Source organism: Carcharhinus amblyrhynchos, chromosome 5 (assembly GCF_965287045.1).
Source record: "Carcharhinus amblyrhynchos chromosome 5, sCarAmb.v2.hapA, whole genome shotgun sequence".
NCBI classification, from domain to species: domain Eukaryota; kingdom Metazoa; phylum Chordata; class Chondrichthyes; order Carcharhiniformes; family Carcharhinidae; genus Carcharhinus; species Carcharhinus amblyrhynchos.
This window is the reverse complement of record NC_137328.1, coordinates 29,248,120-29,273,850: the sequence shown is the minus strand read 5'-3', so window position 1 is coordinate 29,273,850 and position 25,731 is coordinate 29,248,120. Positions and strand designations below refer to the sequence as shown.

The 25,731-nt window shown below is 44.7% G+C and overlaps 1 protein-coding gene across 1 annotated transcript in view; it reads right to left on the bottom strand.

Moving 5' to 3' along the window:
• LOC145343408 (UDP-glucuronosyltransferase 2A1-like) overlaps positions 1-25,731 on the bottom strand; it is a 93,993-nt gene that overhangs the window by 37,776 nt on the left and 30,486 nt on the right. Inside the window, exons 2-3 of the mRNA XM_080189632.1 lie at positions 15,633-15,781; positions 3,156-3,287 (exon numbers count right to left, since the gene is read on the bottom strand). Coding sequence (XP_080045758.1) covers positions 3,156-3,287; positions 15,633-15,781 — 281 coding nt within the window. The remainder of the gene's footprint in view (positions 1-3,155; positions 3,288-15,632; positions 15,782-25,731) is intronic.

Here is a 25,731-nt window from a genome sequence, read left to right as displayed (position 1 = left end):
AAGGCAAGAAGTGGGGGTGTGGGGATGGCCCCGGCGAGATGTTCATCTTCATCAATGATATGTTGAAGACTCCGGAGAAGATGTCGTAGCTTCTCCGCTCCGGGGAAGTACTGGACGACGAAGGGTACTCTGTCCACTGTGTCCAGTGTTTGTCTTCTGAGGAGAACGGTGTGGTTTTTCGCTGTGGTGCATCGGAACTGTCGATCTATGAGTCGAGTGCCATATCCTGTTCTTATGAGGGCATCTTTCAGCGTCTGGAGGTGTCTGTCACGATCCTCCTCATCTAAGCAAATCCTGTGTATACGGAGGGCTTGTCCATAGCGGATGGCTTCCTTTTATTCTTACACATAGTCTCTGAACATCCACTCTATCTATCCCCCTCATCTTCTTATAAACCTCTATTAAGTGGCATCTCATCCTCCTCCACTCTAAAAGAAAAGCCCCAGCTCCCTCAACCTTTCTTCATTAGACCTACCCTCCAAACCAGGCAGCATCCTGGTAAATCTCCTCTGCACTCTCTCCAATGCTTCCACATCCTTCTTATATTGAGGTGACCAGAACTGAACACAATATTCCAAATGTGGTCTCACCAACGTCTGGTATAGTTGCAGCATAATCCCATGACTCTTAAACTCAAGCCCTCTGTCAATAAACACTAACATACTTATAGTGTGTTAGTGTTCACAGCTCTTCACAGCCCTTCTTCACAGCTCTATTCACTTGAGTGGCTACCTTCAAAGATCTGATTTGAACCCCAAGATCTCTCTGTTCCTCCACATTCCTCAGAACCCTGCCATTGACCTTGTTATCCGCATTCAAGTTGTTCTACCAAAATGAATCACCTCGCACTTATCAGCGTTAAACTCCATCTGAAAATGTTACTTCCACCACCACTCTCTGTCTTCTATGAGACACAGTAAGAAGTCTCCATTCTTAGTGGAGAACTCTCCATTCACCTGACGAACGGCAAACCCCGAAACCTTGTGAGTTTACTATCAAATAAATTGGTTGAACTTAAACCTGGTGCTGTCAGACTTCCTACTGATTTTACCCCTGTCCAATGCCGGCAGCTCCACTTCTATGAGACAGCCAGTTATTTATCCAATCGGCCAAATTTCCTTCTATCCCACAGCTCCTTACCTTCTTCATGAGCCTACCATTGGGAACATTATCAAATGCCTTACTAAAATCCATGTATACAACATCAACTACTCTACCTTCATCTACACACTTAGTTACCTCCTCAAAGAATTCAATCAAATTTGTGAGGCAAGACTTACCTCTCACGAAACCGTGCTGACTATCCCAGATTAAACTGCATCTTTCCAAATGGTCAGAAATCCTATCTCTCAGAAATTGCTGGGGCCTTGAGAGAAATCTTTGTATCTTCACTGGCTACAGGGGAGGTCCCAGAGGACTGGAAAATAGCCAATGTTGTTCCATTGTTTAAGAAGGGTAGCAAGAATAATCCAGATAATTACAGACCAGTGAGCCTGACGTTAGTGGTGGGAAATTATTGGAGAGGATTCTTCAAGACAGGATTTACTCTCACTTGGAAATAAGTGGACATATTAACAAGCGGCAACATGGTTTTGTGAAGGGGAGGTAGTGCCTCACTAATTTAATTGAGTTTTTCGAGGAAGTGACGAAAATGATTGATGAGGCTAGGGCAGTGGATGTTGTCTTTATGGACTTCAGTAAGGCTTTTAACATGGTTCCTCATGGTGCAGAAGGTGAAGTCGCTTGGGATTAGAGGTAAGCTGGCAAGGTGGAAACAGAATGGCTCGGTCATAGAAGACATAGGGTAGCAGTAGAAGGTTGCGTTTCTGAATGGAGGGCTGTGATAAGTGCTATTCCTCAGGGATCAGTGCTGTTTGTAAAATATATAAATGATTTGGACAAAAATGGAATTGGTTTGATTAGTAAGTCTGTGGACAACACAAAGGTTGGTGGATTTGTGGTTAGCGATGAGGGCCATCAGAGGATATGGCAGGACATAGATTGGTTGAGACTTGAGCGGAGAGATGGCAGATGGAGTTTAATCCGGACAAATGTGAGCATTTTGGAAGGTCTAATGCAGATAGGAAATATACAGTAAATGGGAGAACCCTTAAGAGTGTTGATGGGCAGAGAGATCTGCGTATACAGGTACACAGGTCATTGAAAGTGGCAACACAGGTGGAGGAGGCATACAGCATGCTTGCCTTCATTGGCCGGGGCATTCAGTTTAAAAATTGGCAAGTCATGTTGCAGCTTCATAGCACATTAGTTTGGGAGCACTTGGAAAATACAGTGTTTAATTCTGGTCACCGCACTACCAGAAGGACATGGAGGCTTCGGAGAGGGTACAAAAAAGATTTACCGGGATGTTGCGTGGCATGGAAGACATTAGCTATGAGGATAGGTTGGAAAAACTTGGTTTGTTCTCACTGAAACAATGGGGGCTGCAGGGCGACCTGACAGAATTCTACAAGATTATGAAAGGCATAGGCAGAGTGGATAGTGAAAAGCTTTTTCCCAGGGTGGAAAGGTCAGTTACGAGGGGGCATAGATTTAAAGGGAATGTACAAGACAAGTTTTTTTTTACACAGAGGGTGGTGGGTGCCTGGAGCTCGCTGCCGGAGGAGATAGTGGAAGCAGGTACATTAGTGACATTTAAGGACCGATTTAACAAATACATGAATAGGATGGAAATAGAGGGATACTGTCCCCGGAGGGAAGGGGGTTTTAATTCAGTCGGACAGCATTGTCGGTGCAGGCTTGGAGGGCCGAAGGACCTGTTCCTGTGCTGTAATTTTCTTTGTTCTTTGTTATCTCTTTGTTCTTAATGTATTAGCACTTGCCCTAGATGAGTTCTCAAGCAAAACATTACTTAGGATTGTCACACTCTGTGCAGATAAAAGAAAAGCATCAGCCTCAACGATTGAGAAACTCTACCAGAAATGAAAAAATCCTTTTCATTAATACATTTTTGAGAAGTTTAAGTTGGCCTGGATTTTAGCACACCTGTTACCAAATATTGTGATGCATGTAAGGGTTATGTTTGCAATGTTAAAATTGGCTTTTTGCCTTGACCTCATTTTCTTCACCTTCTGCCTATTTTAGCAAGACCTGATGGAGTGCATGTTTGTAAAGATTTGCAAGGTGAGACAAACCTTTTGTGGAATTCGTCCCAGTGCTTCAGCAATCATATTGGCTTTCTCAGCTGTAAGGTTCTGAACAATTGAGCCCAGAGAAAACACCACAATGCCATGCTCTCCAGAACTCTGGACAAACTCTTCTAAGTCCTGTAAAACAAATGTACATTTGGTTTACTAAATCTAGAACGCTGTTTGCACTGATTATCAAATTATATTGAAAATGGTCATTTCTTAATCGGAATGATGATATTTCATTGCCCAGGCAGCAGACGGAGAAAAATCACAGAAGGAAACATTCCACTCCAACCTGAAATCACATTTCTCCAACCTGATGCCACAGTCTTGATCATTCACCAAAGTTAACATTTGGTATTCAAAGCACAGTCACTGCCCAAGTCTAGGCATACACCAGTGAGGTGGAACCTCTGAACACAGAGGCCACGATTCTCCCCAAAACGTTTTAAGTGCCAAATCTGTAAGAAAACCAGTGTAAATCATGCTGTTTTTTTCAACGCGATTTCAGGCAAGAATCTCCCACACTCTGTGCAGTGCAGAGGCCACTTTCGGGAATATTATTATTATTCATGCCAGAGGCTAGCAATTCCAGGCCTCTGCGGATGTGCACTTGCCCTAAACTGTCAGCCTGCAATTTGCTGGCCAGCTTGATCACTGGCCAGCCTGGGACCCTCGCAGTGCTGCCCCTTCAAACCCCTGTATCTCCACCTCCACAGCCCAATCACGGCCCCCATGACTATTCCCAGGCCAGCCCTGACGCTCCTCCTGTACCGCCCAATCTCCAGCGCCAACCACCCCCCCCCCACCCCCCAGCAGTGATGATCCCGCCTCAACCCCTCTGGCAGAACCCACATCCCAGCAGACACACACCCCCAGCCTGCCCTGATTGCTGGCCTCCCTCCAGTCCCGATCGATCACAATGACAGATTGGCAGTGGGAGCCCCCCACCCCCACCAATTGCTCCCTATGCCCTGCCCCCAACAGGCCCTGCCCCCAATTGACCCCACCCCCTTGGCACTGCCTGATGCTCAATGGGCAGTGCCAAGGTACCCCCTAGGCATGGGCACTTTGCCCCATGGGCAGTGTCATGGGGAACAATTTGGCATTGACAGAGTGCCCATTTCCAAGGGGCACCATCCCCCCATTCTGATTGCCCCCCCCCTTCACCCCAGTGGGGTTGACCTGCTAGTTCCCCAAAAGTGGGGGGCTGGTCTGAACCCCGCTGGAGTGAATTCAGTCCCAGGCCCGCTAATCACATTAAAATCAAGTTAAAAAAAGATGCAAAGTGGTGCCCCCATCAGTTTCCAATGTGGCTCGGACAGCACTGGATATCTGGCACTGGGAGAAGCATATGCGGTGGGAATGCACGTGTGGTGGGAACACAGGCACGAATCCACCGACACACGATTCTCCTGGCCTGCCATGCTAAAAAATATGCACAGTGGGGAAATCGTCCCCAGAATCTTCCATTGATGCTGTCAGTGTGTTAGTTCTGGAATTATTTTAAACTCAGGGTAGAATTTTCTAAAACCCCTTAGCCATTGGCGGAATCGAAAGATCCTGCGCCAGTTAATGGCCATTTGCACTGGAAAACATCCTGTGCAGGGGTGGGAGTCGGGGCAGGAAATCCTGCTTTCTGTCTCTACTAGAATTCTGTGAAAATTGTCCCCTGGTGTCCTTGAAAATAATTTTTAAATAGCATTTGGGTGTAACATCTGGGAAATAATTTTGCCCAGGAATTGCCACCTGTCTTTCAATGGCACATTTTATAAATGTATCATTGTCATGCAGCACATATTAAAATAAAACATCTCAAGGATCTTAGATCAGACCACTTGCCTCAAATCACAGTAACCCCTCAGTTTCAAACAGGGCATTGTTCAAAACTGAGAGGCTATCAAAAAACTCTGCAGTGAAAAGATTTGACAAATAAAGAATAATATGAATGAGAGTGTGATTAATACCACACTGGTGTCAGATTTACTACAGAGTGGCTTTCTCTCCTCCAGGCGTCTCCCTTTTCCTCCAACATTCACTGAAAGCTAGCTGACTCAGGTTGGAATGTGTTCAGAGAGGGTGTGAGAGGAGAGCAGATATGCTTCAGTGGGATTATTACTTTTCAAAGAGAGAAAGTGCTCCCCGAGCCTTTTACACTTTCCTTACAATCATAACACAATTGCACAAGTCTTATCGAAAAGCATCTTGGATCACCTGCATTTGATTTTATGGTGACGAGAAACAGTAGACACCTGCCGTCCTCAACCCCATCTCCCAGCCTATAAATAAATAAACTTCACTTTTACTTTACTTCTATGGGAGGCTGGGAGAAGCCTTACTTATGACTATTTATTAGTCACAAGTGAGGCTTACATTAATTAACTCTGCAATGAAGTTACTGTGAAATTCCCCTAGAACTTTGGAACAGTATCGCATAGCAAAGTCAAAGGCGCTAAATTTCAATTCTGAACAGTTTCAAATATGAGTCTTGTTGATTCGGAGAACTTGGAGTGTGGGGGAGATGCATTCACATTCACTACTGCAAGAATTCTAGTAGCCAAAGAGGATACTTGTAAGAAAATAGAGCAAATGCCTTATCAATGCAGAGTTGAACTGAAGGCCTAATAGAATCTTGGAAGAGAGATCTGCCTATATTGTTTACATTATATTACTGACTATATTACTGACTACATTACAAAACTACTTCATTGTGTACCAAGTGTTTTGGTCACCCTGAAGTAGAATGTAGAATCATTGAATCCCTACAGTGCAGAAGGAGACCATCCCATCCCTATTCCCATAGCCCTGCATATTTCCCCTGCTAATCCCCCAACACTAGGATTAATTTAGCATGGCCAATCAACCTAACCCACATACCTTTGGACTGTGGGAGGAAACCGGAACACCCAGAGGAAACCCATGCAGACACGGGGAGAATGTGCAAACTCCACACAGATAATGAATCACCTGAGGCCAGAATTGAACAATAGTCCCTGGCGCTGTGAGGCAGCAGTGCTAACCACTGTGCCACCGTGCCAGCGCCTATACTATATAAATGTGTCTCTTACTTCAATAATCAGAAATGGCCTTTATCCCAACAATTTTTTAAAAATCCCCAAATGTAGTTTTCCATGAGGATTGATTGATTGACATCCCTCTATCTGCAAGAGATGATGGGAATGCAGTGACTGAACTTGTAATATATAAAAAGGAAGCGGCTGGCTAGGGTGAACGTTGGACCCTTAGAGGATGAGAGGGGGGACTTAGTGGTAGGGGATGGGGAAATGGCTGAGGCCTTGAATAACTTTTTTGTTTCAGTCTTCACGGAGGAGGACGTGAATAATTTGCCAGGTGTTAGCAATGGAAAGATGGTAGGACAGGAGGGTCTCAATGACATTATTGTTACTAGAGAGGCGGTGCTCAACAGACTGGAGGGTCTGATTGTGGACAAGTCCCCAGGACCAGATGGAATGCATCCAAGGGTTCTGAAAGAAATGGCAGAGGTGATAGTGGATGCCTTGGTGGTTATTTTCCAGACGTCGCTAGTTTCCGGGGAAGTGCCGGAAGATTGGAAAACGGCTAATGTTATGCCATTGTTTAAGAAGGGTGGCAGGCAAAAGGCAGGGAATTATAGGCCAGTTAGTTTAACGTCTGTTGTAGGTAAAATGTTAGAATCCGTCATCAAGGAGGAAATAACGAGGCATCTTGAGGGGAATTGCTTGATAGAGCAGACGCAGCACGGTTTCGTTAAGGGGAAGTCGTGTCTGACAAATTTATTGGAGTTCTATGAGGATGTGTCTAGGGCGGTGGATAGAGGAGAGCCGGTGGATGTGCTCTTTCTTGATTTTCAGAAGGCGTTTGACAAGGTACCTCACAAGAGGTTATTGCAGAAGGTCGGGGGCATGGAGTTGGGGGTAGGGTGTTAGCGTGGATAGAGGATTGGCTGTCAAATAGGAGGCAGAGAGTGGGGGTCAATGGGTGCTATTTGGATTGGCGGTTGGTGACTAGTGGAGTGCCTCAGGGGTTGGTGCTGGGGCCTCAGCTATTTACCATTTATATAGATGATCTGGAGGAGGGAACCGAGTGTAGGGTGTCGAAATTTGCTGATGACACCAAGATTGGTGGAACGGCAAATTGCGCCGAGGGTGTGGAGAGTCTGCAGAAGGATCTAGATAGGCTGGGCGAATGGGCCAGGAACTGGCAAATGGAATTTAACGTTGGCAAGTGCGAGGTGGTCCACTTTGGTAGGAATAATGGTAGGAAGGACTATTACTTATGTGGCAAAAAACTGCAGCAGGCGACGGTGCAGAGGGACCTCGGGGTCCTTGTGTATGAGTCGCAAAAACCCAGCCTGCAGGTGCAGCAGGTGGTCAGGAAGGCGAATGGGATGCTGGCCTTCATAGCAAGGGGGATTGAATAGAAAAGTAGGGAGGTCTTGCTGCAGCTGTATAGGGCACTGGTGAGGCCGCAGCTGGAGTACTGTGTGCAGTTTTGGTTGCCGTACTTACACAAGGATATTTTGGCCTTGGAGGGAGTGCAGAGGAGGTTTACTAGGCTGATACCGGAGTTGAGGGGGTTGAGCTGTGAGGAGAGGCTGAATAAACTAGGCTTGTACTCGTTAGAGTTTAGAAGAATGAGGGGAGATCTCATTGAGACGTATAAAATGATGAATGGGATGGATAGGATAGAGGTGGAGAGACTCTTCCTGCTCAGAAAGGACAGTAGGACTAGAGGGCACAGCCTCAAGATAAAGGGGGGGGCGGTTTAGAACGGAGTTGAGGAGGATCTTCTTCACTCAAATCTCTGGAATTCTCTGCCCGTTGACGTGGTGGAGGCTACCTCACTAAATATTTTTAAGACGCGGGTTGATGGGTTTTTGATAAGAGAGGGGATTAAGAGTTATGGGGAGAGGGCGGGAATGTGGAACTGAGACACGATGTGGGTATGCCGGCGTTGGACTGGCGTAAACACAGTAAAAAGTCTGACAACACCAGGTTTTAGTCCAACCTATTTATTTGATAATAAACTCACAAGCTTTCGGGGTTAGTCCCTTCGTCGGGTGAATGGAGAGTTCTGGCCTCAGACAGAGCATATAAAGCACAGACAGTTTAGAGATTACTGATTAGAATGCGAATCCTTACACCTAACCTGCTGTTCAAGACCTGAAGTGGCTGATAATGTGAGTGGAAGGAGCACTGATCACAGTTTAAAGAGATGTGTATTGTCTCCAGACAGTACAGTAAGTGAGGTTTTGCAAACCCAGGCAAGTCACGGGGGTTACAGATAGTGCGACATGAACCCAAGATCCCTGTTGAGACCGTCTTCATGTGTGCGGAACTTGGCTATCAGTCTCTGTTCAGCGACTCTGCGCTGTCGTGTGTCGTGAAGGCCGCCTTGGAGAATGCTTACCCGAAGGTCAGAGGCTGAATGCCCGTGACCACTGAAGTGTTCGCCAACAGGAAGGGAACAGTCTTGCCTGGTGACTGTCGAGCGATGTTCATTCATCCGTTGTCGTAGCGTCTGCATGGTCTCCCCAATGTACCATGCTTCGGGACATCCTTTCTTGCAACGTATCAGGTAGACAATGTTGGCCGAGTTGCAAGAGTATTTACCATGTACCTGGTGGACGGTATTCTCACGTGTGATGATGGTATCCATGTCGATGATCCGGCATGTCTTGCAGAGGTTGCTGTGGCAGGGTTGTGTGGTATTGTGGTCACTGTTCTCCTGAAGGCTGGGTAGTTTGCTGCGAACAATGGTCTGTTTGAGGTTGTGTGGTTGTCTGAAAGCAAGAAGTGGGGGTGTGGGGATAGCCCTGGCGAGATGTTCGTCTTCATCAATGATATGTTGAAGACTCCGGAGAAGATGTCGTAGCTTCTCCGCTCCGGGGAAGTACTGGATGACGAAGGGTACTCTGTCCACTGTGTCCTGTGTTTGCCTTCTGAGGAGATCGGTGCGGTTTTTCGCTGTGGCGCATCGGAACTGCCGATCTATGAGTCGAGCACCATATCCTGTTCTTATGAGGGCATCTTTCAGGGTCTGGAGGTGTCTCGACTCATAGATCGGCAGTTCCGATGCGCCACAGCGAAAAACCGCACCGATCTCCTCAGAAGGCAAACACAGGACACAGTGGACAGAGTACCCTTCGTCATCCAGTACTTCCCCGGAGCGGAGAAGCTACGACATCTTCTCCGGAGTCTTCAACATATCATTGATGAAGACGAACATCTCGCCAGGGCTATCCCCACACCCCCACTTCTTGCTTTCAGACAACCACACAACCTCAAACAGACCATTGTTCGCAGCAAACTACCCAGCCTTCAGGAGAACAGTGACCACAATACCACACAACCCTGCCACAGCAACCTCTGCAAGACATGCCGGATCATCGACATGGATACCATCATCACACGTGAGAATACCGTCCACCAGGTACATGGTAAATACTCTTGCAACTCGGCCAACATTGTCTACCTGATACGTTGCAAGAAAGGATGTCCCGAAGCATGGTACATTGGGGAGACCATGCAGACGCTACGACAACGGATGAATGAACATCGCTCGACAGTCACCAGGCAAGACTGTTCCCTTCCTGTTGGCGAACACTTCAGTGGTCACGGGCATTCAGCCTCTGACCTTCGGGTAAGCATTCTCCAAGGCGGCCTTCACGACACACGACAGCGCAGAGTCGCTGAACAGAGACTGATAGCCAAGTTCCGCACACATGAAGACGGTCTCAACAGGGATCTTGGGTTCATGTCGCACTATCTGTAACCCCCGTGACTTGCCTGGGTTTGCAAAACCTCACTTACTGTACTGTCTGGAGACAATACACATCTCTTTAAACTGTGATCAGTGCTCCTTCCACTCACATTATCAGCCACTTCAGGTCTTGAACAGCAGGTTAGGTGTAAGGATTCGCATTCTAATCAGTAATCTCTAAACTGTCTGTGCTTTATATGCTCTGTCTGAGGCCAGAACTCTCCATTCACCCGACGAAGGGACTAACCCCGAAAGCTTGTGAGTTTATTATCAAATAAATAGGTTGGACTAAAACCTGGTGTTGTCAGACTTTGAACTGAGACACGACAGATCAGCCATGATCTTATTGAATGGCGGGGCAGGCTCGAAGGGCTAGATGGCCTACTCCTGCTCCTATTTCTTATGTTCTTATGTTCTATGTATGTTCTTATGTTAATGGTCAGATTAGAACATCTGCTGAAATTCCTTTGCTATTCGAACAAGAACAAAGAAAATTACAGCACAGGGACAGGCCCTCCAAGCAACCGTGCTGCCTGACTTAACTAAAACTACCTACCCTTCCGGGGATCATATCGCACTATTCCCATCCTATTCATGTACTTGTCAAGACACCCATTACCACTCCCAGCAATGAACTCTCTGTGTAAAAAATCTGCCTTGTACATCTCCTTTAAATCAGCCCCTCTCACCTTAAACCTATGCTCCCTAGTAATTGATTCTTCCACCCTGGGAAATAGCTTCTGAATATCTACTCTGTCCATGCCCCTTATAATCTTGTAGACTTCTATCAGGTCTCCCCTCACCTTCCGTCACCCCAGTGAGAACAAACCAAGTTTCCGTAGAACATAGAACAGTGCAGCACAGTACAGGTCCTTCAGCCCTCGATGTTGTGCTGAGCTACATCTGTGCCCAAGATCAAGCTATCCCACTCCCTATCATTCTGGAGCGCTCCATGTGTCTATCCAATAACTGCTTGGACGTTCCTAAAGTGTCCAACTCTGCTACCACAGCAGGCAGTGCATTCCACACCACAAACACTCTCTGAGTAAAGAATCTACTTTGGACATCCCTCCTATATCTCCCATCATGAACCATATAGTTATGCCCCCTAGTAACAGCTACATCCACCCGAAGAAATAGTCTCCTCATGTCCAGTCTATCTATCCCCTTCATCATCTTATAAACTTCTATTAAGTCACCTCTCATCCTCCTCTGCTCTAAAGAGAAAAGCCCCAGCTCCCTCAGCCTTCCCTCATAAGACCTACCCTCCAAACCAGGCAGCATCCTGGTAAATCTCCTCTGTACTCTCTCCAATGCTTCCACATCCATCTTATAGTGAGGTGACCAGAGCTGCACACAATATTCCAAATGTGGTCTCACCAAGGTCCTGTATAGTTGCAGCATAACCCCATGACTCTTAAACTCAAACCCCCTGTTAATAAACGCTAACACACTATAAGCCCTCTTCACGGCTCTATCCACTTGAGCGGCAACCTTCAGAGATGTGTGGATATGAAACCCGAGATCTCTCTGTTCCTCAACATTCCTTAGAATCCTGCCATTGACCCTGTAATCCACATTCAAGTTTGTCCTACTGTTATCGGACAACAAATTTTATGAAATTGGTGCACAATATGGAAGCAGGCTAAATCACAAAGTAACAGACACAGATTAGCAGGCAAGAGCATGCTTTTAGAATGCAAATGAGGGCTAGCACACAAGGGAAGCTGGACAGGATGGCACCTACAGGAACTAAATTAAAAAACACATCCCCACCCCACTAAATCAGCACTTCTAAAAACAATCAAACGACCTGTGGAGACACTTAAAGATTAGCACAGCTAAGGAAGCATCCCAGGCCCCTCAAATTTCCAGAATAATCACACACCCATTGTTCAAACCCCGGAGATTCTAGACCATTAGTAACCAATCAGACAAAAACAATTAACACACACTTAAAACAATCATCCTAACACTTGAAAACGTCGAGACAGGATGGCTAAAGTCAAATACTGTAAACAAAGTATTAGAATTTGAATCTCATACTACACCAAAGTTCAGGTATAACTATAGCCCGATGCGACGGGTCTTTAGAGTGCTTTCGGGACAGTCCGATTGTATGTCCTGACTGCACCTCCGTCGATGTAAAAGAAAATAAAGCTGTGCTGTTAATTGAACTACACCCTGAGTCCATAGTGGTCATTTCGCCCACTCGTGCTAACACTACCAAAATAAATCACCTCGCACTTATCAGGGTTAAACTCCGTCTGCCACTTTTTGGCCCAGCTCTGCATCCTATCAATGTCTCTTTGCAGCCTACAACAGCCCTCCATCTTATCCCTACTCCACCAATCTTGGTTTCATCAGCAAATTTACTAACCCACCCTTCAGTCCCCTCTTCCAAGTCATTGATAAAAATCATAAATAGCAAAGGACCCAGCACTGATCCCTGTGGAACACCACTTGTAACTGGCCTCCAGTCTGAAAATTTTCCATCCACCACCACCCTCTGTCTTCTATGAGATAGCTAGTTACTTATCCAACTGGCCAAATTTCCTTCTATCTCACACCTCCTTACTTTCTTCATAAGCCTATAATGAGGAACCTTATCAAATGCCTTACTGAAATCCATGCATACAACATCAACTGCTCTACCTTCATCTACACAGTTAGTTACCTCCTCAAAAAATTCAATCAAATTTGTGAGGCAAGACTTACCCTTCACGAATCCGTGCTGACTATCCCAGATTAAGCTGCATCTTTCCAAATGGTCATAAATCCTATCCCTCAGGACCTTTTCCATTAACTTACCGACCACCCTAGGAAGACTAACTGGCCTATAATTACCAGGGTCATTCCGATTTCCTTTCTTGAAGACAGGAACAACATTCGCCACTCTCCAGTCGTCTGGCACTGTCCCCATGGACAGTGAGGACCCAAAGGTCAAAGCTAAAGGCTCCACAATCTCATTCCTTGCCGCTCAAAGTATCTAGGATGTATCCCATCTGGCCCAGGGGACTTGTCAACCCTCAGGTTTTTCAAAATTGTTAATACACCTTCCCTCAGAACATCTACCTCCTCCATCCTATCAGCCTGTATCACACTCTCATCTTCAAACATATGGCCTGTCTCCTTAGTGAACACTGAAGAAAAGTATTCATTCAATGCCTCACCAATCTCTTCAGACTCCATGCACAAGTTCCCACTACTATCCTTGACCGGCCCTAACCTCACCCTGGTCATTCTTTTATTTCTCACATAAGGGTAAAAGGCCTTGGGGTTTTCCTTGATCCGATCTGCCAAGGAGTTCTCATGCCCCCTCCTAGCTCTCCTAAGCCCTTTTTTTAAAACTCATTCCTTGCCCTCTTGTAATCCTCAAGCGACCCAACTGAACCTTGTTTTCTCAGCCTTACATACGCTTCCTTTTTCCTCCGACCTCTCCTCATAGCTAATGCCCTCCATACCAGGCAACATCCTGGTAAATCTTTTCTGTACCCTCTCCAAAGCCTCCACAGCCTTCTGGTAGTGCGGTGACCAGAATTGATGCTAAGTTCCAAGCGTGGCCTAACAAAGGTTCTATAAAGCTGCAATATGACTTGCCAATTTTTAAACTCAATACCCCAGCTGATGAAGGCAAGCCCTATGTCTTCTTGACTGCCTTCTCCATCCGCATTGCCACTTTGAGTAACCTATGTACCTGTACACCCAGATCCCTTTGCCTATCAATGCTCTTAAGGGTTCTGCCATTTACTGTATATTTTCTATCTGTATTAGACCTTCCAAAATGCATTATCTCACATTTGTCCGGATTAAACTTCATTGCCATCTCTCCGCCCAAGTCTCCAACTGATTCATATCCTGCTGCATCCTCTGATGGTCCTCATCCCTATCTGCAAATCCACCAACCTTTGTGTCATCCGCAAACTTACTAATCAATCCAGTTACATTTCCCTCCAAATCATTTATATATATTACAAACAGCAAAGGTCCCAGCACTGATCCCTGAGGAATACCACTTGCTTCGGGTAAATGTTCTCCAAGGTGGCCTTCACGACACATGACAGCGCAGAGTCGCTGAGCAGAGAATGACAGCCAAGTTCTGCAGACATGAGGATGACCTCAACCAGGATCTTCGGTTCATGTCACACTATTTGTAACTCCATGACTTGCCTGGGCTTGCAACGTCTCACTCATTGTCTGGAAACAACACACATCTCTTTAACCTATGCTTAATGCTATCCCCACTCACATTTTCTGCACCTTTAAGAACAAAGAACAAAAAGAACAAAAAGACTTGATTAGCTGTAAAGACTCGCATTCTAATCAGTATTCTGTAAACTGAGTGTGCGCCTTTACATGCTCTGTTTGTGATCAGAACTCCCCATTCACCTGACAAAGGAGTAGCTCTCTGAAACCTAGTGGTGTTTGGCACCAAATAAACCTGTTGGACTTTAACCTGGTGTTGTGAGCTTCTGACTGTGAACACCACTTGTCACAGCTCTCCATTCAGAAATACACCCTTCCATTGCTACCCTTTGTCTTCTTTGACCAAGCCAGTTATGTATCCACCTTGCCAGCTCACCTCTGATCCCATGAAACTTTACCTTCAGCTCCAGTCTGCCATGAGAGTCCTTGTCAAAGGCCTAACTGAAGTCCATGCAGACAACACCCATTGTCCTACCCTCATCAGTCATCTTCGTCACTTCCTCAAAAAACACGATCAAGTTCGTGAGACACAACCTCCCCTTCACAAAACCATGTTGCCTCTCACTAATACGTTCACTTATTTCCAAGTGGGAATAAATAGTGTCTCGAAGAATCTTCTCCAATAATTTCCCTATCACTGATGTAAGTCTCACTGGCCTGTAATTACCTGGATTATTCTTGCTACCCTTCTTAAACAAAGAAACAACATTAGCTATTCTCCAATCCTCTCGGACCTCCCCTGTAGCCTGTGTCCTCTGTGTCACAGTGCCACACATCAAGTTATCACTTGCCAGTGTGTGGGAAGATCTCCTCTGAAGTGTTGTTTGCAGGGCAGGTAGCTGTTATGGAATTTCTGAAACTACATATCATGGTGGTGGCAAATTCTAACCCTCAGCTGGTGCCACTAGTCAAGTAGAGTTTTCCACTGGTCAGAAATGTCAAACATGCTGCCATTAATCAGACAAAGGCTTCACTGGCTTGGGCATGTGCAAAAGATTATGCTGTATACAGGCCAAGAGACTATCAGAGTACCTAAACATAGAATATAGAACATGGAACAGCATAGCACAATGTTGTGCCAAACATGATCCCAATTAAACTAATCCCTTCTCTTGGACCTGCTCTTGGTCCAATTCCCTCCATTCCTTGCATATTCATATGCTTATCTAAAAACCCCTTAAATGCCCCTATTGCATCTGCTCCCACAACCACCACCCCTGGCAACTCATTCCAAGTACCTACCAATGTGTGTAAAAAACTTGCCCCTCACATCTCCATCCAACACAAGGATAGCATTAAGAGATATGAAAGCCCTCAATATGAAGGTGCACTGTATAGTGTGAATATTGTCCTCTGCATGAGCCCTGATGGAATCAATTGCATTTTCCTGACAATGCTAGTGTTGAATTGCATTTTATGAAATCACGCCACAAAAGGTACTGCATTCCTTGTTGTTGCTCCATTTTTGATATGGTGGTAAATTTTAGATTCTATTGTTTTTTTCAGTCTTACCTGGGACAGGGGTTTTGCTGGTCGACAGTGAAGCCCTCCAACAAATACGAAATTGGGCAGAAATGGGCGGGGGAATTCAAAATCCCAATATGTCCGAATCATCCAGATTTCAGCTCTGCCCAATGTTTCACAGTATGTGGTTTGTTTGCCTTTAGAAACAGCAGTAGGAAAAACAGGAGATTAGAATAATGAGAGTGTGTATTATGTGAATCACTTTTCAGATACCCATTATTAGTAACATTCTCTCCAACAAGATCAAATCATTGAAGCTAATTTGGTCTTCATAGCTCAATGTATGTGGGCTTACTTCACAATGTAGGCACAGCCATAGCATCCATTGAACTCCGTGGGACAGAATTTTCTCCAAAAAATAAACACACCCCTCGTCCCATCATCAGCGGCATACATCCCACACTAACATAGGTTGCCAGTATTGGGCCATCAGGATTCTCCCGATGGGTCCCCTGGCACACTCTCTAGGCTCTTGATCCCCTGCACAAAACCCCCTTGCATAGCTCCCTCCTTACATACCCCTCCCTGTATAGCTCCCCCTCCAAGCCCCCCCTTGCAGAGTACCGCTTGCAGAGCCCTCCCCAATTGCAGAGCTCACCCTTTGCTGAGCCCCACTCATCACATATCCCATCCTTGAATAGCACCCCCCACCCCTTTGCAGAGCTCTCACCTGTGTAAGCCCACCGCATTCACATACCACCATTCCCCTCTCTCAGTTCCACCCTCATTCAAGCCCCACTTCCTGGCACTGCCCTTGGCACACTCATGGTACCTAACCAGGCACTGCCAGGTAGGTGCAGGTGCCTGCATTTGGCCCATATGTCTGACCATGCCCCTGACTACCCAGGGGCTTTAATGTCCTCCAATCCAACCCAACATGTCAATGAAGCCTGGTTTCCGCTGGAGACCAATAGTGATTCTTGCCAGTGTAAGATCAGGTGAGGGGAAACCATTTGGGAGGCTGGAAGATGCCATCTTGGATGCGCTAATAGGGTTGAAATTAAGTTAATCCTATGCAAATAAGCTTTGCGCCCTCGCCAGAAAATCAGGGCTGGGAACACTGCATGCAACGTCAACTGATTCACACCCAGTGCAAACCAGATTTTTGGCTTTGCATGCAATCTTACCAGCTCACCATGGAGGACCACACTCTGTGTGTCTGTGCCAGTTCTCGGAATTACCAGTTCACAAATGAACCAAGTTTCTTTTTCCCTAATTTCGATTCATTTTCTAGATTCCAAAGTTGTCCTATAGATGGAAAACTGCTATCTGCCTCAACCACATCCTGCAGTAAAACATAAGAGTCATAGAGTTTTACACTGTGGAAACAGGCCCTTCAACCCAACTTGTCCATGTTGCCCAGTTTTCACCACTCAGGTAGTCTTAATTGCCCGCATTTGGCCCATCTCCCTCGTCACTCATCTTACCCATGTAACTGTCTAAATAATTTTTAAAAGACAAAATTGTACCTGCCTCTACTACTGCTTCTGGTAACTCATTCCAGACACTCACCACCCTGTGTGTGAAAAAATTGCCTCTCTGGCGCTTTTGTATCTCACCTTAAACTATGCCCTCTAGTTTTAGCCTCCCTTAAATTTGGGAAAAGATGTTGACTATTTACTTCGTCTATGCCCATCATTATTTTACAGGCCTCTATAAGACCTCTTAAGCCTCCTATGCTCCAGGGAAAAAAGTCTATCCAGTCTCTTCTTATAACTCAAACCATCAAGTCCAGTGAGCATCAAAGTAAACATTTTTTGCACTCTTTCCAGTTTAATAATATCCTTTCTATAATAGGTTGACCAGAACTGTACTCAGTATTCCAAGTATGGCCTTACTATTGTCTTGTACAACAAGACGTGCCAATTCTTTTATTCAACTTTCTGACCAATGAAACGAAGCATGCCAAATGTCTTCTTCACCACCCTGTCTATCTGTGACTCCACTTTCAAGGAGCTATGAACCTATACTGCTAGTCTATCCAGTCTTGTTCTCTTTGTTCTATAATTTTCCCCAGTGCCCTACCATTACCTGAGTTAGGTACTGTCCAGATTTGCTCTATCATGATGCACCACTTCACATTTATCTAAATTAAAGTCCATTTGTCATTCATTGATCCACTGGCCCAATTGATCAAGATCCTGTTGCAATCCTAGATAACCTTCACTATCCATTATGCCACCTATTTTGTGTCATCTACAAACTTACTTACCATCCTCCTAAATTCTTATCCAAATATAAATAACAAATAACAGTGGACCCAGCACCGATCCCTGGGGCGCACCACTGGTCACAGGCCTCCAGTTTGAAAAACAGCCCTCTATGAAAACCCTCTGCCTTTTCTCATCAAGACAATTTTGTATCCAATTGGCTACCTCACCTTGGACCCTGTGAGATTTAACCTTATGCAACAACCTGCCGTGTGGTATCTTGCCAAAAGCCTTGCAGAAGTCCACTATGTATAGTAAAACATTCCAAACTTCAGCGATCCCCTGCGTAAAGAAATTTCCCTGAAACATTCACCTCATTCTCAGAGAGGCTATTTTTGGCTCTGCAGCAATGAAAATTAGTCTTTCTTACTCTATCAAAACTCTACATAGTTTTAAAATCCTCTATTCTCCATGTTGCCTGTTTTCTCCAAGGGAAAGAGTCCTAATATTTCAAGTTCATCCTCATAAATAGTTCATCCCTGACATGATCATAGAACCATAGAATCTCTACTGTGCAGAAGGAGGCCATTGGGCCCATCAAGTCTGCACCAACTTTCTGAAAGAAAATACCACCCAGATTTTTCCTTCTGCAGTATCCCCATAAACTTGCACATTTACCACAGCTAATCCACTTAACTACCACATCTTGGGACACTAAGGGGCAATTTAGCATGGCCAATCCACCTAACATGCACATCTTTGAATTGTGGCAGGAAACCCACACAGACACAGGGAGAACGTGCAAACCTCACATACACCGTCATCCAAGGCTGCGATTGAACCCAAGTCCCTGGTGCCATGAGGCAGCAATACTAGCCATTGTGCCAGCCTGATAACTTTGTATGTTCTTTGTTGCTTTAACGTTTTTTCCATAATGGGACTCCCAAAACTACAACAATATTGTAACTGTGACCCAACCAATGTTTTACTTTCTGACATTTGTATCCTCTACCACTGTTGACAAAACCAAAAATGCTATCAGCTCTTTTATGATTTAATCTCCCTATGCCTGCATTCTTGGAATGTCATCAAATCCTATAGCCTCCTCTATTCATCCAGAATCTTTTAATTTTTTTGATTGTTTCTTTTTCATCTTTCTAATATCTTTCTAATATTGATCTATGTCAAATCATATCTGCCAACTGTCTGCCAAATTCTGCTAAATCTTCCTGAAGTCTTCCTGAAATCTTTTAACACCCTGTGTATTAATTACCAATCTCCGTTCAGTATCGCCCCAGCACATTTTGAGATTGTGTTGCCTAAACGCAACACCAAATCAAATGTATACTCCGAGAACAAAAGGTGGGTACAGCGGCAATCCACTTCAAACGCTTTTCCAGCCTAAGCAGCAACAAATTACCATAACATAGCTTTCTGTTTGTTAAACAGTTTTTGAGACAAACTGCTTTATTCCCTTACAGATGCTGCTGAGATTTTCCAACATTTTCTCTATTACTTTATTTCCTTACTTGTCTAATCATCCCCTGGTGACATGACAACATATTCCGTAATACAAGTTTCATTGTTGATAGGATAGGAAACTATTGTCAAGTAATTAAGTCAGCAATTAAAAGGTTAGTTGCGTTAGAACACCACTGAGTGCATATAAAAGTGAAGCCGATGGTGCTGGGGGAAGAGTGTGAGTCATCATGAAGCTCTGCTTGGAAGAAGCTAAAACTTGGGCAGGAATTTTCCAGTCCCCTGCTGCGGGTTTTCCCGTGGTGGAAGTAATGATATGTTGGTTGCCGAAAGGATCTTTTGGTCTCACAGAAGTCAATGGCAAAGTGCATGGCTCACCAGTCCCAACTTCAGCAGACCAGACATGGAAGATTCTGCCCCTGGTTTTCCTTCTTTCTGACTGATTAGCCATTGGTGTTTGACAGTTGTCATGAAACATACTCTGTTAAGACTCCTCCAATTTACCCTATAATTCAGTAATAGGTTTTAAGCAATTAAATATTAGCATACACCAGCATTTCTGGTTCCCACTGGTGCAGTAAAAACACAGCTCTGAAATCCATTGCACAGAATCTGAAGACAGTAAGTTTCACAACATCAGGTTAAAGTACAGCAGGTTGATTTGTAGCAAAAACCACTAACTTTTGGAATCGGCTGTTCCTTCGTCAGGTGGGTGGGAGTTCTGATCACAAATAAGGCATATAAAAACACAAACTCAATTCACATGAATAATATTGGAATGTGAATCTTTACAGCTATAGCTGTAAAGCTGTAAAGACAAATATAGCTGTAAAGACTCACATTCCAATCATTATTCATGTAAATTAAGTTTATGTCTTTATATGCCCACTCTGTGATCAGAACTCTCACCCACCTGAAGGAACAGCCAGATCCAAAAGCTAGTGGTGTTTGCTATACATAAACCTGTTGGATTTTAACCTGGTGTTGTGAGACTTCTTACTGTGTTTACCCCAGTCCAACGCCAGCATCTCCACATCAGAACCTGAAGCGCAGCTTCCTGAAATTTATTAGGCTTTACCCGATCTTAACAACACTGGTTACTGCCTTTGTGTAAAGGAGAAAATAGCTTAGTTTGTATATCATCTTGTGCCCAGTACCTATTAAATACAAGTACCCCGTTTACAAATAAACAACAAATCACATACACTATTTGATGGCAAGGAATGTTCTAGAATTCATCTGCCTGAATGTATGATATGCAATAGTAGACAATTCTGACTGTAATGTAGGAAAATAACCTCTCATTATATATTGATTTTAGTTGGGTGCAGGGGCAATCTTCTGAAAAAAATTCTAAGTCTAGGGCAAGTGTGAAAACAGGATAATTCCTGATCTGTTTGTTGGACAAGTCCAAATCTGTTACCTTACGCACTCAGTGCATGATAGAACAGCAAGAACTGTTTCTCACCTGAATGGGGGAGGGACAGGGCTGAAATCACCCACACACTGGCTGAGAGCAGCAGAGGGCACAATTGCACGTGCGCGCAGATCCCTCTGCTGAGAGACAGCCTCTGCTGCTTTCAGCCAGCCTACATGCCTAAAGCAGGTGGTCCCCCAGCTACCACTGGGACCCGTGGCCTATCATGACCATCCCTCCTCCGCCCGGCTGGACCAAATGATCCCTATGATTCCACAACTCCCTATCAGACCGAACCCCCACTCCCCCACCCCCAATGGTCGCAGAGTTGCAGAGTGGCAGTGGACCCCACCCCCACACCCCTCGCCAATCACAGATCTGCAGGTCTATCCCCCCACCACCAATCACCCTGCCACAGTCTGGCCCAACCCTAAGTTGGCCCCACCCCTTCAGGCTCTGCCCTTGTCGGTAAGCAGTGCCAGGGTGGCATTGTCCAAGGAGCACCCACTATACCCCCAGCCTTTGAGGGTTAGTGAGGTCTCAATGGCCTCCAGTTGTAACACCAAGGCCATCATGTCTGAGTCCTGTTGTTGGGGACCAGCTGTGATTTCCCACCAGAGAGAACCTCTCCCAGCAAAGCCACAGAGGCAAGTGAGCCTGGATGATTCCATTGATGAGTAAATTGGAAGGAGGTGAAAAAACAGAGAAGCAAAAAAAACAAGCTCATGGACAAGCTTAGTTCAATCCTTTCTAGTAACCAAAGAAAACAAGAAACACAATTAGAATGATTGCAGTCTTTAAACACACCCAGTTAAACTAGAAATCGAGAGTCTTCTCTTAGCGCAGTGAAGATTAATGGGAATTTAATGGTAATGCTCAAATTTATGAAGGATTCTGTTGAATAATGCAGAGGGGATGTTGTTTCCACAGACAGGAGGAGGACAGAGTGAAAATAATTAGTAAAGAACCAGGGGTGAGATGTTCCATATACAATGAGTTATTATGATCTGGAATGTGCCATCTGAAAGAAGCAGATCAATTAGCTTTTTAGTTTATTTATTAGTGTCACAAATTTGCATTAACAATGAATGAAGTTACTGTCAAAGTCATCGCACTCCGGCGCCTGTTTGGATACACTGAGGGAGAATTTAGCATGGCCAATGCACCTAAACCAGCACATCTTTCAAAACTGCGGGAGGAAACCGGAGCACCCGGAGGGAACCCATGGAGAGAATGTGCAGACTCCACACAAACAGTGACCCAGCCAGGAATTGAACCCAGGTCCTTAGCGCTCTGAGGCAGCAGTGCTGCCCACATTCAAAAGGGAGCTGGACATTTGAAACAGAAATTTGTTGGGCTGAGAGGAAAGAACAGGAGATGGAACTAATTTGGATAGCATAGTTATAATAGGTTGAATGGTCCTCCTGTGCTGGATTATCCAATGAAACTAAAAATCAAATTCCATTATTCAACTTTACTACCATGTAATGATAGGTGCCTTCCTTTGATGAAGCCTACCAGCATTGCAGCAATTGTATGTCACTGATCTACAGTGAACTTTTAACAAAGTCCAGAGAAAGCTCAATTTCCAGCTTGACTTCAACCAGTCCTATCAAGCATGGGAGTCATATGATATGACAATTCATATCTATTTAAATGTGTTGCAGTGGCCCATGAATGATCTTCAAGAAATACAAGTTTGAATCTGAAATGTACACATTGGACAGAATACTGGTATGTGGTGAATTGGCATGTTGGAGTCCAGCCTGCAAAATGTCACTGCGTCGCCATCAAAAGTAAGAATTCTGACTGATTTCTGCTGTCATAATCCATGCATTCTGAAGCTAGTTCACACATGTCAACCATTCACTTTTTGAGCTGAAAACTGTTCAATCCATTCATCAGTGATGTACAAGAAAATTTAGGTTATTTCCCTATTAGGAGTGGAATATGTCAATTGAAAAGCAGTATGATCTTCATTCGCTCCTCTACCACAAATCCTCCTTTGCCACCCACTCCTGTTCACATACAATTTTGAGACAGAAAAATGTTTTAATTGAGTTTGTGGTTACTGAACTTTGCAATCTTAGATACCGTTATTATGTCTGTTCGAAAATGAAATTTTTAACTTTTTTTTTCCCTCAAGGAAATGTTTTAAAACAACATCCAGGCATGCTCCACATCAATGGTTATTTTCCTTAAGCCACTTTGTTCCAGAGAAGAGGGATTTTGTTTGATATATTTACATTTATAGAATATTCTTGTTATTGAAATGGCACAATTTTGGTTATGTTTTAAAATGATCATCTTTTGGGTCCCAGGAAGAATTTCAAGTCAACTTATACTCCAGGGTCAATAAGCACCATTTAATTGTCAAGAGGTGGCCAATCCCCTTACCCCATGAGCAACCAAGGATGGGCAATGGAGGCAGCCTTGCCAACATCATTTAGATCCTAAGTATATAAAGAAATTTCATTATTTCGATGCTGATCACATAAAACCTCAAAACTCATGGTAAACATATGAGATTAAAATATTTTTAAACATTAATGGATAAAAGATGAACCATAACACTTTAAAATTAATGTGAATCAACAGGTAAGGTAACATGACTGGAGGAGTTGAACACTCTCAGACGTTGTCAGGAAAACCAGAGAAATTGAGAGAAAATCTAAATAGATTTGTTCAAAAAACAGAGCTAAAAAATGTAAAGCAAAAATATATTTCAGGTGCAGAGCAATTATTACAAAAGCCATTGGACAACTCTATTGTCTCACTGCTGAGTTGATGATCTACCAAACGTTGGGTATAATTCACTTTCCAATGTATTTTTCAAAGTTTTTATTGATAGTAACAGACTGAAGTTCATTTTGATTACGATAACAGTCATGAACTTATGTAGCGCCCTGCCTTATTGACAAAGACTGCAGCAGAAAGGTTATCACTCGAAGCCAGGGTCAAAGGTTAATTGCATCACTAGGACAGGACTCAAATCCTATTTATACCCTTCCAAGATAAAGCAGAAACCTACCAAAAGTTCAAAAGGGCTGAAAAACTTTGCAGCTTCCGGTGGAGCCACTCTGACCAGAGAAAGTAATTGATCATTTTTGGTGCAAAGTAGGTTACTTTGTTAAATTTTCAATGTTTTCAGTATATGCCTCATACAGACTTTGCTAAAGTCTCCACTGAGGTCATAATGGGGGTAAAGTCCTAGGATTGCCCATTAACTTTATCCATAATACCTTCTTAACATGAGGAAGGGAAGTCCACTAGTTGCCAATGACTGGAATTTTAAGTTTTGAATGAATTCCTACTGACTGCACCATTTGCCTGTAAAACAAGGAGCTTCAAGTGATTCTAAAGGACTTTAGAAGATGTGAAGATGAAGGTGCTCGCATGGCAAATAGGAATGCGTGTTTTTCTAGTGCCTTCTCCATTGTCTGAGAGGGCGATTCTCCCATCGCACTGCACTAATTTTTTAGCGTGGCGGACCTGGAGAATCACGTGTAGGCCAATTCATGGGACTTGCGCAAGCAGGGCCAACTGGCAGTGGGGTCTAGGGGTAATTTGTAGGGGTGGGGGATCCCAGTGCCATTCTGATCGATGGGAACAAGAGGGAGGCCAGTGATCAGGGCAGACTGGGATGAGGGGGGGTAGTCTGCCTCCTGTTGGGGGTGGGGAGGTGGGATCTGCCTCTCATGGGGATAGAGTGTCTGCTAGGGATGGGGGAGGTCTGCATCTTGTGGGGGGATTGGTCTTCTGGGAGGGGTGGGTCTGCAGGGGGATTAGAACATAGAACATAGAACATTACAGCGCAGAACAGGCCCTTCGCCCCACGATGTTGCGCCGACCAGTTAAAAAACAATGACCCTCTAACCTAAACCAATCCCTTTTCGTCCATAAACCTATCCACGGATCTCTTAAACGCCCCCAAACTAGGCGCATTTACAACTGCAGCAGGCAGGGCATTCCAATCCCTCACCACCCTCCGGGTAAAGAACCTGCCCCTGACATCCGTCCTATAACTACCTCCCCTTAATTTAAAGCCATGCCCCCTCGTGCTAGCTTTCTCCATCCGAGGAAAAAGGCTATCACTATCCACCCTATCTAAACCTCTAATCATCTTATATGTTTCAATAAGATCCCCTCTTAGCTGCCTTCTTTCTAGCGAAAACAACCCCAAATCCCTCAGTCTCTCCTCATAGGACCTCCCCTCCATACCAGGCAACATCCTGGTAAACCTCCTCTGCACCCTCTCCAAAGCCTCCACATCCTTCCTATAATGTGGGGACCAGAACTGCACACAATACTCCAAGTGCGGCCACACCAGAGTAGTGTACAGTTGCAACATGACGCTGCGACTCCTAAATTCAATCCCCCTACCAATAAACGCCAAGACACCGTATGCCTTCTTAACAACCTTATCTACTTGATTCCCAACTTTCAGGGATCTATGTACACATACACCTAGATCCCTCTGTTCATCCACACTATTCAGAGTCCTCCCGTTAGCCCTATACTCGACACATCTGTTATTCCTACCAAAGTGAATTACCTCACACTTCTCCGCATTAAACTCCATCCGCCACCTCTCGGCCCAGCTCTGCAACCTGTCTAAGTCACCCTGCAAACTATGACACCCTTCCTCACAATCTACCACACCTCCGACTTTGGTGTCATCAGCAAATTTACTAATCCACCCAACTATACCCTCATCCAGATCATTAATAAAAATTACAAACAGCAGTGGCCCCAAAACAGATCCCTGAGGCACACCACTCGTAACTGAACTCCATGATGAATATTTACCATCAACCACCACCCTCTGTCTCCTATCTGCTAGCCAATTCCTGATCCAATTTCCTAGATTACCCTCAATCCCATACATCTGCATTTTCTGCAGAAGCATACCATGGTGAACCTTATCAAACGCCTTACTAAAATCCATATATACCACGTCAACTGCCTTTCCCCCATCCACCTCTTTGGTCACTTTCTCAAAAAACTCAATAAGGTTAGTAAGGCACGACCTACCCACGAC